This window comes from Diabrotica virgifera, chromosome 1 (genome assembly GCF_917563875.1).
Source record: "Diabrotica virgifera virgifera chromosome 1, PGI_DIABVI_V3a".
Taxonomy (NCBI): Eukaryota; Metazoa; Arthropoda; class Insecta; order Coleoptera; family Chrysomelidae; genus Diabrotica; species Diabrotica virgifera.
Window position 1 is genome coordinate 140,313,928 of NC_065443.1, and position 18,420 is coordinate 140,332,347.

Sequence of the window (18,420 nt, forward strand, 5' to 3'; positions counted from 1 at the left end):
TTTTTTAAGGATTCGAAAAAAAATAGCAGGGTAGTCTGCTATATCTAGGGCCTACGGTGTACAATGTACAAGGAAGGTAACAGGGCCAGTTGCTACGCTTCAACCGTCTATTATTACCCCTGGTTTTACCCAAGATACTCATTTTATTGAGGCTGAGTCGACCTGGGGCCTATACGCTGTGAGCTCGTACGTAGAGGGGATATTTACAAATTCGCGAGCGCCAGTAGTGGCAAGTCTGTAAACGTTTACCGGAAATTTGACATAAATGTCAAAGTGATTAATTTAAAATTAAAAGTAAAAACATTAATTATAAAAAATATTAGTTGGTCAAAGCTGTGGTATATATTTTTACCTTAAATATACTTACGTTTTAAAAATACTGAATTTAAGTTTTTCTAATGTTCCGTAATATGTAATTATAAATTAATCTATTAATCTTAGCGCCATCTACACGATAATTGTGAAAGTATCCGAAGTAAGAAATTCATATTTTATCAATACAACCTCAAAATGATTAGCAAAATCTTAAAAAAATCGATTACAATTTAATTACTTTTTTGCGTTGTAAATATTAAGCGATAACAATTAAATAATAAATTTAAAAATTACCGGTGAAAGTTGAATTAGTAATCCGGTAGGAGCGCCACCAGCGAAGCTCAGAGCGTATTGGCCATGAGCCGATGGGTAGAGGGGATTTGACAGCTTTCTCCAGCGCTGTTAGTGGCAGTTTTGTGCATTTATCTGATAAATTTAAATGGCGCGCCATGGGTAGAGGAGAGGGGATTTGACGGTTTTCGCCACAGCTGTTAGTGCAACGTTGCCACATTTAGTATATTTCTACTATTTTGGTAGATTTTTGATATTTTTTAAAAAATTCTAGTAGGCAATATTTTTTAGTAGATTTTTGGTATATTTCAACATTTTCTTATGACTAAAATAAAATTTGCTTTTTAATAGTATTTACCCCATTTCTAAATTAATTTTTAGACATTTTGTTACAATTTCCCAATGTCATTACCGAAAATAAGATTCAGGGGTGGGATTCTGTGTACAATCGCTAACACCAGGTTTGTTCCAACACGACCGAGAACCGTCAGGAAACGGTAACGATCCTGCGCAGTAAAGAAAATCCGTTCCAACAAAAATATGATCGTCATCGGATCGTCCTTCCCACTGTTCCAACAAGAATTGTGATCTTTCGGTGACGGTTTCGTGATGATCATTTCAGTAATCGGGCAAATGCATAATGTGCTGGTTGGACTGACTTGAGCACTAGGATTTAATTCTTTAAATTTTTTGAGCCTTTGATCGACTAAAAGCACACAAGCTGTCACCAACAAAAATGACAAATATATGATTACCGTCATGGGACGATAACTGGGCGATACAATTACGAACATGCGCACAACAAACGGTACAAGCAGTTTCGTGACGGTTTTTGGGCCGTCCAAAAGTTTATGATAGAAAGCGAAGTGTAGATATCTACAGTGCACGGAATCTAGCCCCAGGACGTAGATGATGAATATTAAACAGAAATGAAACTGGATTCTGGTGTAACAAACTTGCAGATTTCAAGTAGCAGTGCAATCAGTACCTATTTCAGGTGTTATTGAAGAGTTCTGGTATTCGGTGGTCGGTGAGCCTGTTAGAAGCTAACGATGGAAAACTAAAATATCTAAGGCCCGGTCTTTTCACCTCCGAATAAAAGTTATTCGGAGGTTATTTGACAGATTTACATGTAATCTGCCGGATAAACTTCCTAATAAATATTTATTCGGAGGTGAAAAGACCGGGCCTAATTATAATATATGTAACTTTGCAAAACAACAAATGTTGTGTTTGCGTGTTTCTAATGTAAAATGCGAAATAATTGTTTGAAGAATGTGATCCAGATATGCAGATGTTAAAATCAGTGGATGACAAAATATTATATATAAATATTAAATATGAAACTGATAAAAATTAATTATAGTTGGTCATTTTGTTCCCCAGTTAAAATATAAAAAAGTTTGGTTTTTGTTTACAAACAGTCATATTAATTTCTAGTTAAACTCCCTCTGTGGCTCAGTAGTAAGAGCGCCTACTTTTGGATCGAAAGGTCCGAATGGTCGTGAGTTTGAATTTCACCAGGGTAGAGAATTTTTCGTTTATTATAAATTAATAAATGAAAATAGTTTCTATCCTTGGGGGATCGGTACCCACCGGAGGGACCGCAGACGTTCGGATACAATTAGCGTCTCTGCAAAGACAATGACATCGACTTTCCAAAGTAACAAGACACTTACTCAACACACACACTACACATAAAGTCTACTTTACACTACATGATTTATCACGTGATTTATCATATGATTTTGCCCATGACGAACCGCATGACAATGCTTATGATAAAACACAATGCTTATGGCAAAATCATATGACAAATCACACAGTGTAAACATGTAAATTTTACTCCATGACCAAATCATATGACAAATCACATGATAAATCATGTAATGTAAAGTCGACTTAACACTAGCTACCTAATTGATAAAATCCACTGTACCATCACCATGCCAATGCCCATTAGTTGTCGAGGCATTAGCTAAAAAAAAAAAATTTCTAGTTAGTCAGCTGTTATTTTTATTATAAAAAGTCATAAATTATATACAAATATATTAATAAAGTTTTATAGTATATTTTAGTTTTTGATAAGTAGATTTTAGTAAGCTAAACTTACAGTAGATTTTATAAATAAAATGTGGCAACGCTGTGTTAGTGGCAGTTGGCAGTTTTGTTTTGTGCATTCACAAACTGAAATGGCGGGTAATATGGATTTTTCAAAAAAGAAAACAAGATATTGCAGCTGTTGTATTGATTCATGTAAAAATATTGAATATAACAGTACTGGATGCAGTTATTATATTCGGAAACATTGCGTACATGTCCTGTATCAACTAAATCCTTTCCTTTTTTGGTGTTGCTGATTGAAATTGGATATCATGGGAAATAAGACTGAATCCAGTATAATGTTTAATATCCATTTTGATAGAATTCAAACAAATTACAATTCATACAAATTGCAAATTTTAATAATCAAAGCAGTAAGCACACAAAAATAAACAGAGGTAACCTTTAAAATGTTAAATAATTCATATAAACTTATTCTTTTTCTCAATGGTCTCTTGCGTAAGCAGTCATCCAGTCTCACTAACTTATATATTAAATATTATAATTATAATGAATAAAATAAAAAAACATAATTAATTTTACTATTAATTCTGTGTATTCGTTTAGTAATCAGGTAACAATAATATTTCAGTTCATAATTTCTGTCTTTCTAGATAAGTATCTATTTTTCTCGTTTTGTATATTTCACATACATAAATTTTATCAGAAAAGTATAAGTTTCAAACCGCGAGATAGCGCTACCGTCGAAACTCACAGCCAATAGACATTTTAAAAATGTCTAGTTGTTCTTGCCGGCGAGTCGAGCATACTACCGCCTGAGATACGCTGGCCATATACTTTGCAATTATCAACATTATTAGTTATTAAGGGGAACTGGGGAACGTAGCAAAATGCAAAGTTTTGACGCATGTCAAAATTTTCAATATGCTTTAAATATATTAATTTTTTCGAATCCTGAGAAAACTTATAAATATTTTTGAAAAATTTGAACACAGAATGAGAGATTACATTATTACCGAGGGCCAAAAGTCCCTGAAAACGTATATATGCAGCCGTGTGATGAATTACCGAAGTTATTTTTAACGTTTGCATTAAGAGGATGGGTACGTATTTTCGGCTGCAATGCTATTCAAATGGGGATTCATTTTTTCGGAATCCTGAGAAAACTAATAAGTATTTTTGAAAAATTTAAACGCAGAATGAAAGATTACGTTCTTACCGAGGGCCGAAAGTCCCTGAAAACTTCTATAATGTTTGTACAGAAGTGAGAAACTAAGAGAAAATTTAGTGTGATTTTTAATTTCAAATATCTCATTCAAAATAAACTTTTTATTTATTCTAAGGGACTTTCGGCCCTCGGTAATAATTTAGTCTTTCATTCTGCGTTTAAATTTTTTAAAAGTATTTATTAGTTTTTCCGGATTCGAAAAAAATGGACACCGTGTCCGTGGTAATATTTTCCAAATCTATCTTTGTCTTACAACGCACTCAGTCGAATAGAATATTGTCAGTCAGACACTGACAATCAGTGACAATATTTAAATATTTGACATGGCATCGGGAAAATTTTGAGTTGTTGATTAAATAATATTGATATATAATGTATTTGATAAATAATTGATTTAAGAGGTGAACTTAATAAAAAGTTATTTATTGTGTATTATTTGTAGAAGATCCAAGCAGAGAATACATCAGGATAATTATATTCTGTGATCCAAGTATTTTGTTGTCAAAGATGTTCAAAATTGTAAGCGTTCCATAGTTACAATATATTATTAAAAAATCACTTTAACACTTTTCCTCTTTTCTCGATTGAGCATTAGTTTTTGTTGTACATATAAATGATTACAATCACTGAATACATAGTTAGTGAAAACATTATCACATTTATTAACTGGATTAATAATTTGCAATTATACAAATCACTGTTATCCAAGAACATTCAAAAGCCATCTCTTTAAGTTAGTGATGACATTTTCAAGTAGAATGACATTCTAGTAATGTTTACATATCCATACCAGTGTGAATTTTACTACACGTAATTTGCCGTGTAAAGACAGAAAAAGTAGGGATAGCCGTAAAATATTTGCGAATTATGTACCCATGGCCTTCATACAGCTATCTTCATAACTATAAAACGCAAATTCGGTGTGATGGATCATCCACCGTTATGAGATGAGTTATTTCTTAGACGTTATAGACGGAAGAAAACATTAAGTTGTCTAAAAAGAGAACCTTATGTAGAATCAGTACAAGTTGGAGCGAGAAAGAGAATCACGAGAAGTTGGTATATCTACCTACCGGCTACCGATGACCGAACAGCTGTTCGCTGTTCGGTGTGGTTCGGTGTTGAATCGTAAAAGTAGATAGAAAGAAGTATTTATACTAAATTTACATTCAAGATGCAGTAGAAATAAACAAACCAAGACACGTTAAATGCTACTAGGAGCACTCCCTAATCATAATTTACAATGTGTAAACTTTGGAAATCATGATTTGGGATTTACAATGTATATAAATACATTGTAAATTACGATTCGGGAGTGCTCCTAGTAGCATTTAACGTGTCTTGGTTTGTTTATTTCTACTGCATCTTGATTGTAAATTTAGTATAAAACAGTTGGATTTGGATGTTTATAAATATGTAGAAATTTCAATTTGTATCTCTCGATTTGATTTTTGTATAATTTTTAAAATTGGATTACCCTTCTATTTTTAAATTATTAGCTTTCTTTTTCATTTTTATTATTCTTTTAATTTTATTACCTACGTGTTTTTAATTGTTATCTTAGGTCTATGTTTTTGATAATTTTGTGCTGCTTTATATTTGATATTAAATTTAATTTATTAAAATAAAATGCCGCACAAGGTCCTGGGACAACCTGAAGCAGCGTTCTACGTTAAATATTCACTTGATTTCTATCTAAAAACAAATCAAAACATAAACCTAACCTGACAATCCTTAACATAACTACAGAGTTATCTCATAACTTGAGGTTTAACGTCGCGTTATAAAGTGACAGTTGATATATCAGATAACTCAAGAACTGTCAAGAAATAACGCAAGTAGTTAAGTTAAATATGATACATCACACCAATTCGAGGATTATAACTTAACTGCAGGATAACTTTACGTTAAGGATAAGTACATAATTTCGGTCATCCATGACAGAGCTGGTTGTTTATTTTAATAAGTTACAGGGGTGAAAATAAAAGAGAAAACTTAGTGTGGTTTTTAATTGCAAATATTTCATTCAAAAGAAACTTTTTATTTATTCTAATGGACTTTCGGCCCTCGGTAATAAAGTACTCTTTCATTCTGCGTTTCAACTTTTCAAAAATACGTATTAGTTTTCTCAGGATTCGACAAAATGAATACATTTAAAACACATTTGAATAGCATTAGTCAAAAATTTTGTTCCCATCCCCTTAAACCGTCCAATATTTAGTTATAGTTTGATCTAAATATGGTAAGTTACCATAAATTTAGAATTGTTTCATTAAATTTATAGTTATTAAGATGTATTAAGTTATTAAGATGTTTTGCATTAGGTACTGCACAAATAAAACTTAAATTTTCAACTTTATCGCAGAGAAAATGTTGAAAAATAGTTTTTATTGTTGTAAATAAGAATGTTTTAATAGTTATTTTCCTAACAAGTGCAGAAAGTCATACTTTTCCACACGCGATTGCAGTTTGCCGAACGAAGCGAAGCGGAGTTCGGCAAGCAGTCGAGTGCGGAAAAGAGACTTTCTGCAAGAGTTAGGAACAATATTTTTTCTACGAGCATTTAAAAATGACCAAATCTTGAATTAATATAAAAATACATACACAAATTAAATCTTTGACAAGGTTGTCAAAACCAAACTTTCCATATAATTGGTTAGCATAACGACGATCTAATAACACCGAATTAAATTCAATGCGGTGCCTAAATACCTGTTATGTACAGGTTTTATTATTTTAAAGGCATAGCAACGATGTCAAACAAAGCAATTATTGTCAAGAAGCACGTCACACACTTTAAAATTTATCTTTACTAATTAAAAAATAATTCAGTGATTTCGATGGCATCAAGTGACGAAGAACTACCTCCATCTATCCTCGACGTTGTCAATTATCTTAATTTGTTACCGGAAAAATCAGCAAACAGGTACAAGAAAGAATACAATATTTTTATGAGTTGGTGTAAAGAAAAAAGTGTAAATAGCTTGAAGAAGTGTTTTTGGCTTATTTTATTAGTCTATCCAAAATCTGCAAACCAAATACTTTGTGGTCCCGCTATTCCATGCTCAAGTCAGTATTAAAAATTGAAAAAATGTCAATATAGGCGATTATTTTAAGTTAACAGCATATTTGAAGAAAAAAGCGTAGGATTCAGTTGTACGTTCAATATAAACATTGTAAATAATAAATAAATATAATTAAAATTACATATTTTGTATTTGATAATAATAAAATTGTTAAAAAGTTGACTTAATTCTTTGACAATGTTGTCAAAACCAAACTCTCAATATAATTAGTTAGCATGACGACGATCTTGGTTTCCATGACGGTGGATACGCGTGCGGAAAAGTAAAAACCGCGTGCGGAAAAGTAAACCGCGTGCGGAAAAGTAACACGCGTGCGGAAAAGTAAAACTTTCTAAAACTAAAATGCGTGCGCGAAAGTAGACATTTTTGCACGCTCGTAGAAAAAATTATTTTTAATTATAAACATATTTTCTATTTACGAAATTGTTAGAAAAAACACATTTTTGTTTACACACTTTCTATACAACTATACCCTATTTTTAAACTAGGAGGAGTAAACTCAAAAGCAAATCCACACCCAATAATGTCACTAGAAAAATAACCAGACACATCTTCTATTTTGGTTGATCAATTTGGCCTTCGACGGTAATCCATAAAATATTATATTACTAATACGTGGCTTCTTCTTCTTTACGTGCCATCTCCGGGACCAAGGTTGTAAATTATCATTGCTATTCTAACTTTTCACACTACAGCCCAAAAGAGTTCAGTTGAGCTGCATCCAAACCATTCTCTGAGGTTTCTCAGCCAGGACATTTTTCTTCTACCTATGCTGCGCGCCTTCCTTGAAACTTTCCCTGCACTATTAATTTTAGTTCATATCTGTCACCTCTTGTTATATAACCCAAGTAATGCAGTTTTCGTATTTTGATGGAATCCAGTATCTCCCTGCTGTTCTCTATTCTTCTTAGTACTTCTTCATTGGATATTCTGTCTGTCGGGAAATTCTCAGCATTCTTCTATATGTCCACATTTCAAATGTTTCCAATCTATTGAGACATTGTTTATTAAGAGTCCATGTCTCCACACCATACAAAAGGACAGAAAATACATAACACTTTAGTATGTACTCGTTTTCTAAGATTTAGGCTGAGGTCTCTACTACATAATATTTTTGCTTCATATTATTGAATGCACTTCTAGCCTTTTCTATTCTAACTCTGAGTTATTTGGTATAATCGATTGTTTCATTAATGTTTGTCCCTAAATAGTTATAATTCTGAACTCGTTTTATCGTCATATTATTTACGTGTAGATTGATGTATCTAACATTTTTCTTTGATGTAACCATGATTTTTGTTTTCTTTCTATTTAGTGACAGACCAAATTCTTCACTTGTTGCAAAACCTTATCTAGTACAATTCTTTGTAGATCTGTAATATTTTGTGCTATTAGTACGCCTCTAAAGAGTTCTAAAAATAACTGTTTTTTTATATAAATACAGATAAAAAATCTTAAAATTAAAGGAATAACACAGAAAATAAAAAAGTCGCCGATATAACTTAATTAACCTCTGAATTTTAAGTGTAAATAGTGTCAAATGTCATAAATGTCAATAGTGTCAAATTTTCATAGTGTAGTGGAGTAAACTTGCCTGCGGTTTTTCCAATTACAAACAAGCATTACACCGCTGTGAATTTGAATTGCTCCTCCTAGTTTAAAAACGAGGATAGATTTTTCCCTTTCTGTTCGTTTGGGGTTACCTTCTATTCAGGGCCGTCCTAATCCGGGGGTGTAAGGGGTGCGACTCACCCGGGCGCCAAGTTCAAGGGGCGCAAGCCGAACACTTGCTAGGCTCAAATTTGCGCTTGTCCTTAAAAAACTACAAATAACAAACATGTACAAGTGCACTTTCGGTATTTTTTACAAAGGCTATTAATGCTTACTACACCTACGATATAAGTACAAATGGAATATGAAACCCATTTAGATTATTCTGACATAATTTCAAGAAGGTGACGCGTAGGTACACTATTTTAAGTAATACCAGATAAATTAAGATTATTTCTAACAGAACATGGACCAGTGCAAATTAAAAGATCTAAGTATCCTGTAGATAGCAATAACAGGCCCTTGCAGATACCTATTATACAAAAAGTTTAAAAAATAAACGAAATTATCAAAGGAGATTGTCTTATATATATTCTGTATCTAATAGTGATTCTGTATTTTGTTTTTACTGTAAGCTTTTCAATGCCAATGTCACTGCTTTTAATACCCACATTGGTTTCAAAGACTGGATACATTTCGAGATATTTAAAAGACACGAGAAAAGTTTTGGTCACTTAATTTATGTAAAAAACTATTTATGTCTAAAAAAAGACTTACCTACTATTAGCCATACAATAGACTCTCTGTCAATCAAGCAGCAGTTGAACGCAAAAGAAAAAGGTGGACGGCGGTTTTAGAAAGAATTATCGAAATATTAACATTTTTAGGACACCAAATTTACCATTAAGAGGAACCAGTCAAAGGTTGTATGAATCGGATAACGGTAACTTTTTAAAAATTATAGAATGTATTACCAATTTTGATAATACGCTGACGGAACACATTGCTCGAATTCAAAGTGTTCAGCATCGTATGCCCCATTATCTTGGACATAATATTTAAAATGAATTGATGAAGTGTAATTGGTGAAAAAATTAAATGCACAATTATTGTTGATCTGTTAAAACAATCTAAATATTATTCTATAATTTTAGATTGCACACCTGATATTTCACTCAAGGAACAACTTACTATTGTGTTTAGGTTCGTTTATCTCAATTCGTCAACAAAGCTTGCCGAAGTTAGATTTGCATTGTTAGTTGCATTTTCTAGGTTTTTTACTGGTTACTGATAGTTGATACTACGGGACAAGGATTAGCAAATTATTTGTTAGAATTTTTGAAATGAATGAATATTGATTTAGATGATTTACGAGGCCAAGGGTATGATAATGGGGCAAATACGAGAGAGAAAAAAACCTTAGAATTGTTACCAATATTTTTTATAAATAAAGACACAACTCCACTCGATATTTTAAGTTATATTATACTCTAATAATTGACTTTCTACATGTCTAAGGATATATTTAACACTTCCAGTAACACTAGCTGAAGGAGAAAGGTCTTTTTCTAAACTTAAATTGATCAAAAATTATCTGCGCTCAACAATGGGTCAAGACAGATTAACAAACCTGTCTTTAATAAGTATAGAAAAGCACGTAAATTAGATATCACCGAAGTAATAAAAACTTTTGGCAACTTAAAAGCTAGAAAAGTTGACTTTAATAAATAGTGTTAAAAGATTTATCTTTTTTGAATACTGAAACCATGTTTTTTTAATATATAAATAAAGAAAGCAAACATATTTAGTTTTAATTTTAGCGTACTTATAACCTATATTCCTAAGTATATAATCTTCTGACAAAAGGGGGCGCAAAGTTGAGTCTTGCACCCCGGCGCCGTGTATGCTTAAGACGGCCCTGCTTCTATTATTAGCCTAACCTAGTTTTTTCTATGTTTACTTGCAAATTATTTAGGCTCATTTGTTAGTTTTTTTTATCAAATAAACTTTTTGTATTAAAAAATGTCTCGTTTTTGTTAAACATTATGTTCAATTAAAAAAGGTTTAGTAGGTTACCAGAGAAAACAAAATAAGACACAAGATTGCTTACCTCTGGCAGTGTTTTTGCTGGTTTGATGTGTAAACCACCTACTGGAATTATGTTTGGAGATAGAGGTTGTGGATGGCTAAAACCTTGCATTAAATTACACAAAAGTAGAGAAATAAGATTCTCAAGAGAATCTAAAGAGTCTATTTGTTCTCCAAATATTTCTTTTGCTAAACCTGAAAAAAATATAAATAAAACAATGAGAAGAATAAGAGCTAGCTGTCGGCTAGGTGTCTCAGTCGATTAGCAGATATATTTCGTACTATGTGGTTTACTAATAAAGAAATATTTTCAACTAAACACTATAAAATAACGCAAGGTACGATCGTGATAGATGAACTTAGGTAGTTGCATAATGCAGACGACATAAGGTTTGTTCCAAGACAACGAAAACCGTCATGAAACTATCACGAAACTGCGCGCAGGGAGCAAAATAATACGTTCCATGGGTTATTTTGTTTACTGCGCAGTTTCGTGATCGTTTCATGACGGTATTTCGTTGTCTTGGAACAAACCTATAGTATTGATAACAAGAAAAAAAGAGAACTGTTAAAAGGATTTAACCTTTTTGAAAGAGAAGCTAAGCAGTACGGTCTAACAATTAACGAAAACAAAACAAAATTTATGGAAATGAGAGATACAGCAAATGAAGAACAGGTTTTGAAAATTAGGATAAATAACGACGGAAAAGAATATTGTTTCGAGAAAGTGAAAGAATTTGAATACCTAGGGATGACTGTAACAGAGAAAGGAGATGAAGTTCCAAAAATTGAAAAAAACAATTACGAAGGGATGACGAGAAGGGAGCATTGAGCAAACTTTTAAAAAGTAGTCTTATCTCAAAAGCAGCAAAATTGCGGTTATATAATACGATGATACAACCAGGCCTGCTTTATCCATTTGGCAATATAGGCAGTTGCCTAGGGCGGCAAATTATGGCAGAAGGTGGCAAAAATACTGTACAAAAAATATTTGTATATAAAAATTAAAATCAAATAACATTCGACTGGAATAACAGATCCCTAACAAGTAATAATTTTTCAGAAAAATTTTGAACGGTGAAATGAAGTTCAGGAATTGGCTTTCTACATCGAAAAAGTGTATTTTTTATTCCTTGCCGTCTATTTCAGGTGCAACCAACTTCTTTCACTACAGGTTTCAATTACTGGAAGAATGCTGGCGTCAGATTAAAACAACATGAAGAATCAAAGGACTACACGGCAAATATCTTGAGTTTAGTCAATCGCGGTAAATTAAAAACCAGAATAGACTATTCCATTACAAGTACATTCAGAAACGAAGTACAGTACTGGCGCAACGTTCTGCAACGTGTTGTTACAACAATAATTACACTGACCACAAAGGGACTTGCAGTGGCGTGCGGTGACTTTTTCGAAAGGGGAAGCGATTCAATAAGGATATAAAAATATTTTCTTAAGGGTCGAGGGTCGAGCAACTTTCCACCTGATAACACTCTGATGCGCAGGGGCTCTCTATCAGCAAAGTACTTAATTATGTGAGACGTCCTGCGTACAAGGACTCACACACTAAATCCGTGACGCGTGAATGCGTGAGGCACTCTATTCTCGCTATTTCTAGTGACTAGTGACCTATCATTGATCTGTATTGCTAGCTCGGACCTTGAGTCCTCGCGCCGGGCTTGGTTTTCTAAAGAAGAATGAAACTAAAATGAAACTTATTTATACTCGAGGTCTATTCTCCTATCAACTTCTGATAATTGTTGAATGCAGTCTTTTTTAATGGATAATAGGGCTAACTTTCAAAGTCTGTCTTCGCTTGTTGAATTTCTTTTAAACTCTTAATTTGAAACTTTTAATGCATCTTAATACTGCAAAACTTCGTTCAACTGATGCACTTGTGGTTGGGATAGTTAGTAGTACTAATTCACACAACTTGACCACTTCACACAGCGACTTGTTTAAACCAGTAGTTATAAAGAAATCCCAGATTTCTGGGTATTTCTTTATCATTCATGTCAGTTGTTTCATAAATGATACTTAACTGAGAATGCAAAGCTGGGATATCAAAAAATTTTCATTATTTAATCGTAATGACATAAATTCCTCTGTGGGAAATTTTGATGAATTATAATTAGAAATATTAAGATTATATATAATTCTACAAATTTTAAATCATTAAAATTTTGAAAGCTAGAATTCATTTGTTGTAGAATATTATCAAAAGGTCTCTTTGTTTCCTCTGTTTTCTCTGTCTCTCTGTCTTCGAAATTATCAATCTTCATCATTTTTCTTTCATGTTCAAACCCCATATGTTCAGTTTTATCCCAAATATTTTTAAACTGCTCTCGTTTTTTTAATTATCGTATTAATAAAGTCATCAATTTGTCTTATACAAAATGCAATACCATTTGATTTCTGTAAAATGTCAAATAAAAGATCAGTAAAAGGAAATATCTCTGCAAAAAATTTAAATCGAAATATTCTTTAAGCGAATGTATGTAATATCTAAGCACCCCTTAGCAGCAGTAACAGTCGGAGCATCTCACTTTCGGGAAGGTGATACGACGAGCGCTTCCATGGCATACCAAAATTCGCGCGACTAGTGGGTGCGGTCATTGAACCCTGACCAATTTTAAAAGGGGCAACTGCATGACAAGCGGCGATTTTGAGATGCGCTTCTGCCAGGAGTGGACCAAATAGTTGAATTGTGTGCATATTGAGTTCGTTCGTACGCGATTAATTTTTAATATTTTTCGATGCCTATTGGCTAGGAAATATGTAGATTATTTGGATTAGGGAAAAAATTTTATTATTAAATATTAATTAATAATATATTTTCTTATATCGACGAATAAATAGGGAAGCGGCGCTTCCCCCGCTTCCATGGACCGCACGCCTGGGGACTTGCCATTAGAGGAGAAATTTCAGTTATAGGATCAGTTCAAAATGGCAACTTTTTAGGTTACAGACAACATAGCAGAATTTGATCCTTTTTTACGCGAGCACCTTACTAAATTTGGAAATATTGGTCAAGGGAACTGTAATTATCTGTCAAGCACTATATGCGAGGAACTAATAATTTTGATGGGAAGAAAAGTATGATGAACGATTGTTGGCGAAGTAAAGCAAGAAAAATACTATTCTATAATAGTTGATTCGACACCAGACGTGCCTCATGTTGATCAGCCAGCATTTGTTAGGTGTGCTCAAATAAAACATATAAAAAATAATAAAGAGAAAAAGAAATAATCAATTTGACGAGGTGGTCGATGATGAACTAAACTTTTCAGCTAGTGATGAGATGAAAATCCAAACATTCTATATTATAATCGACACTTTGAAAAAAGACCTGAACAGACCTCTGGAATCTTATCGACTTATTTATCAACCTTTTCGTGTTATATCAGATTTGCCAAAACTAAACAATGAAGAAATTATTAAAGAAGCTGAAAATCTGATACAAATTTATAAAGACGACTTAGATACATCATTCATATATGAATGCATTCACTTAAAGGGTCATTTGGATATCACAATAAAATCAGCAATTGGCATATCTAAATATTTAAAGAAGAGTGGATTGAAAGATATTTTCCCTAATTTTGACATTGCTTTGCGCATTTATTTGTGCATCCCATGTGCTAACGTGTCCGCTGAAAGGTCATTTTCGAATATGTCCAGAATTAAAAATAATTTCCGATCAAGTATGACGCAAGAACGTCTTAACAATTTCTCGATTATGTCAATAGAAAGTGACGTATCAAAGGCGATAAATTATAACGACATTATAGATGATCTTGCAAAAAAAATCAAGAAAGAAATCTATTATGTGATCGAATTGGAGTGACAATTTTTTCTGTTATATGTATAATATAAACATCGTAGTTTAAATCCATTTTTAGTTTATTCTTATTTAAATAAAATATTCTGCTTGCAATTTTTTTTTTCGCATAAATGGTACATGTTTGAAGGGCGGCTACTAGAGAATTTCCTAGGGCGTCAATTGACCTAAATGTGGCCCTGGATACAACCTACAGTACTGTATACTAGTGAGTGTTGGGTTCTGAATAAGAGAGAAGAAAATGCATTGGAAAGATGGGAACGGCGCCGGCGCGTGCTGAGAAACATTTTCGGTGGTGTGAAAGTGGGAGAGAATGAATGGAGAAGACGGACGAATTCGGAAGTTAAACAACTTTTTGGGAAGCCAGTAATCAGCCGTATGGTTAAAACTAGAAGACTTCGCTAGCTGAGACATGTGGAAAAGATGTCAGGGGCCGATGGACAAAGAGTATATTGTTAAGAGGCGAGGAAAGAAGAAGGAGCAGGCGTTGTAAATTGGAAGACAGCTGCGGCTGCCCTGGACAGAGTAAAGTGCAGAAAGACAGCCATGGGCTCCTGATGCCTGCAGTGCTGTTATAATATATAATAAAAAACATTATACAACTCAAAGGATCTGTAACTAATTAGATTGGAATTTCGCGGGCGAAATAGATTCTGCCGATAGATTAGTTGTATGATGAAAGTTAGGACCACACGATAGGTCCCGGTAAATTCTTATTTTTCACACACTTTTTAGCGTAAGTTTTCTAGCTAGAAAATACGAAATATCTTACTCGCACACACTAAATAATAATAAATATCATCACTATTTAAACAATAATCTTATCACAATTTACTTTAACTACAACGTTTTCCATCTGTTCCCATTACATGAAGATTTTCACTGAAAGTTTGATATGAGGCGTTGTCAAAAAATAGATTATGATAATAGTCCATTCAGTGACGGTAAAATATTGCAAAACTTCTGAATTTTAAAGAACCGCTTGGATTGACATGATATTATGTGGTACACACATAGCTAACATGTCAAAGAAAAAAGTGATATTGTGCCGATGTACACTTTTGCTCTGGGGGTGGATACCACCCGTTCTGGGGGTGGGAAAAAACGTACGTTTAAAATAAGTCCGGAAGTGGATAAACTGACTAATTCTAAGCAAATTTTGTTCTATAGAGTTTTTTTCCTAAGTCAACACTTTTCGAGTTATATTATTTGTGAGTGAATATGCTAATTATGTTGGTATGGTTAATTTTTTAAATAAGAGGAGTATATACAAAAGACAGATTCACACCGAATAGTGTCACTTGAAAAATAACCAGATTCATCTTTTTTTTTGTTGATCATGTCGGCCTAAAACAACTGTTTTTATATAAATGTAGAATATGGCGGAAATACAAAAAATCGTCGATATAACTTAATTAACCTATGAATATTAAATGCCATTAATGTCAAAATTTCACAAAAAATGTTAATAGTGTCAAAATTTTATAATTTAGTGGAGCAAACTTGCTTGTGGTTGGACCAATTACAAACAAGCATTACGGTGCGGTAAATTTGAATTACTCCTCCTATTTAAAATCCGAGGTATAGACGGTTTTTCACAAACAATTCAAAAAGTAAAGTATTTTATCGAAAAAGTATTGCTAACAAAATATAGCTTATAAAAAATTGAAAAAAAAATGGTGTATGTATGAAGTCTGTAGATCCAGTAGAACCAAAGTTGTACGTAATGAAAAGTTCAATCGTCAAATACCAAATCGGATATTTCAACGTAAAATAACCCAAAAATGCAGCACCTCTCATCACAATTCTATTAAAGTGTTGAAAAAAGCTTCATTTTTTTGTTTTAAAAAAGATTCTAGAATCAAAAATAAACAAGTTACGCTCAAAATAAAGTTGGTTACTTTTCTTTTGTAAAAAAAAACGTGAAAATCGCACCTTAATTGACATCCCAAAATAAATTAATCGTGACTGCTTCACAAGTTACTTTACTTATGTATTGCTTATACAGTGCGCTGGAATAAGTGTTACCCCCCCCCCCCCCCCACCCTATTAACTTATTAGTTTTTAGCACATTAGCAAAATGCTCGAATAGGTCGATTTTTAAAAGAATCAAAGTTTATTATAGCATCAATGTTTCGAACTTTACGCGATCCCCCTTCAGGTGAGAGGCATAGCTTTGTTTTTTTTTAATGAAAAATACATCACCTCATTTAAAAGCTTTTGAAATATTGATTACAAAAATTTATAATACTTAAATTCTTTTTGAGAGCGTAGCCGCAATATTTCGGCAGAATTCTTTTTAAATGCATTAATTTTTTTCGAATCCTAAGAAAACTAATAAGCATTTTAGAACAATTTAAAACCAGAATGAAAAATTACATTATTTCTGAGGGCTTAAAGTCCCTTAGAATAAACTAAATGTTTATTTTATAGAAGTTCTCGGGGACTTTAGACCCTTGATAAAACTGTGTCTTTCATTATGTGCTTAAATTTTTCAAAAATACTTCAGGATTCGAAAAAAATAAATGCATTTAAAAATAATTCGACTGAAATGTTTCACCCACGCTCTCAAAAGATTACAGTATTATAAATTTTTGTAATCAGTATTTTAAAAGCTTTTAAATGAGGTGTAACATGATGTACTTTTCCAGTTAAAAAAAATCAAAATGATGCCTGTCACCTGAAAAGGGATCGTGTAAAGTTCGAAACATTGGTGCGTTAATATACTATGATTCTTTTAAAAATCGACCTGTCCGAGTGTTTCGCTCATGTGCTAAAAATAAATAAGTTAATAGGGCAGGTAACGTTTATTCCAGTGCACTGTATGATCTGTAAGTTACATCGCGCATCGGTTCAAAGGGCTTAGTTTTGAAAAAAATTGATTTTATAGTAATTTTTTTTAATTAGAAAAGATAATTTTTTTCAAAACAAATTAAAAAGTACTATACTAAAATCACAATAAAGATGCACTAGAAATAAACAAACCAAGACACGTTGAATGTGACAAAGAACACTCATCATGATTCGGGAGTGCTCATCATAACATTCAACATGTCTTAGTTTGTTTACTTCTAGTGGATCTTTATTTTGATTTTAGTATATTGATACCAAAAATCTCAAACAGTAAATAAATATAGGTTTGGCTTTTCTGAACATTTTAGATTTTTTGTTTTTCTGTAAGATAGAAATTGGTTAAGATATGACTGTTTAAAATTTGCATACAACCCTGCTTAGTGACTCGTTTAAAACGTTTTAACTACAGCCCTTTCAAAAATAAGCTCTTTGGCGGCCCCCGTAGGGGTGTTCATTTCAAATATATATCGATGTTTTTTGCGATGCATCAATCGGAAAGCTTGCATCGATGTTTTTCGATAGATGCGCGTGCGCGTGTCAATTATTATGTGACACGCGCATGCGCAGCCGCCATGTTGAATGAAAACGGGTTTGAAGTTAGAAAAATGAGAGAAGAAGAGGTAGTTAATGCCATTATCCGCAATGGATAAGGCAGGAGAGAAAAAAAGAAGACTAAAACAACTCTGCTCTTGAGCTAAAACAGAATGAAACAAAGAGATGATTGGTTGGAAAAGATGACTTGAATATCCCAGCAAACAGACTTGAGCCCAATTACGTGATAATTACGTTAAATTTACGGCAAATTTCAACGAATACGTAACTCGGTGATTTTTGAAGGGAAAAAACGTATTTTAGTGCCAAATCATTCACCTATATATTAGTGCTTTCTTGATACATGTTTGACATTAGAATAATATAAAATCATAATGACGAATATAGTACATGTTTTTTATAATATTTGTGAATTTTGGTTACATCGCAAAGGTACGTTTATTTCACGTAATAATCACGAAACAGAAATAACTTCCTTTGGTTAAATTTTGAGGAATATTTTGGAAACAAAATTTTACAACGGTGTTGGTTAAATACGTATCGCTTGAATT

General features: G+C 32.7%; 1 protein-coding gene across 1 annotated transcript in view; it reads right to left on the bottom strand.

The window, feature by feature from the left end:
* LOC126891709 (UDP-glucosyltransferase 2-like) overlaps positions 1–18,420 on the bottom strand; it is a 61,712-nt gene that overhangs the window by 20,985 nt on the left and 22,307 nt on the right. Inside the window, exon 3 of the mRNA XM_050660974.1 lies at positions 10,646–10,818. Coding sequence (XP_050516931.1) covers positions 10,646–10,818 — 173 coding nt within the window. The remainder of the gene's footprint in view (positions 1–10,645; positions 10,819–18,420) is intronic.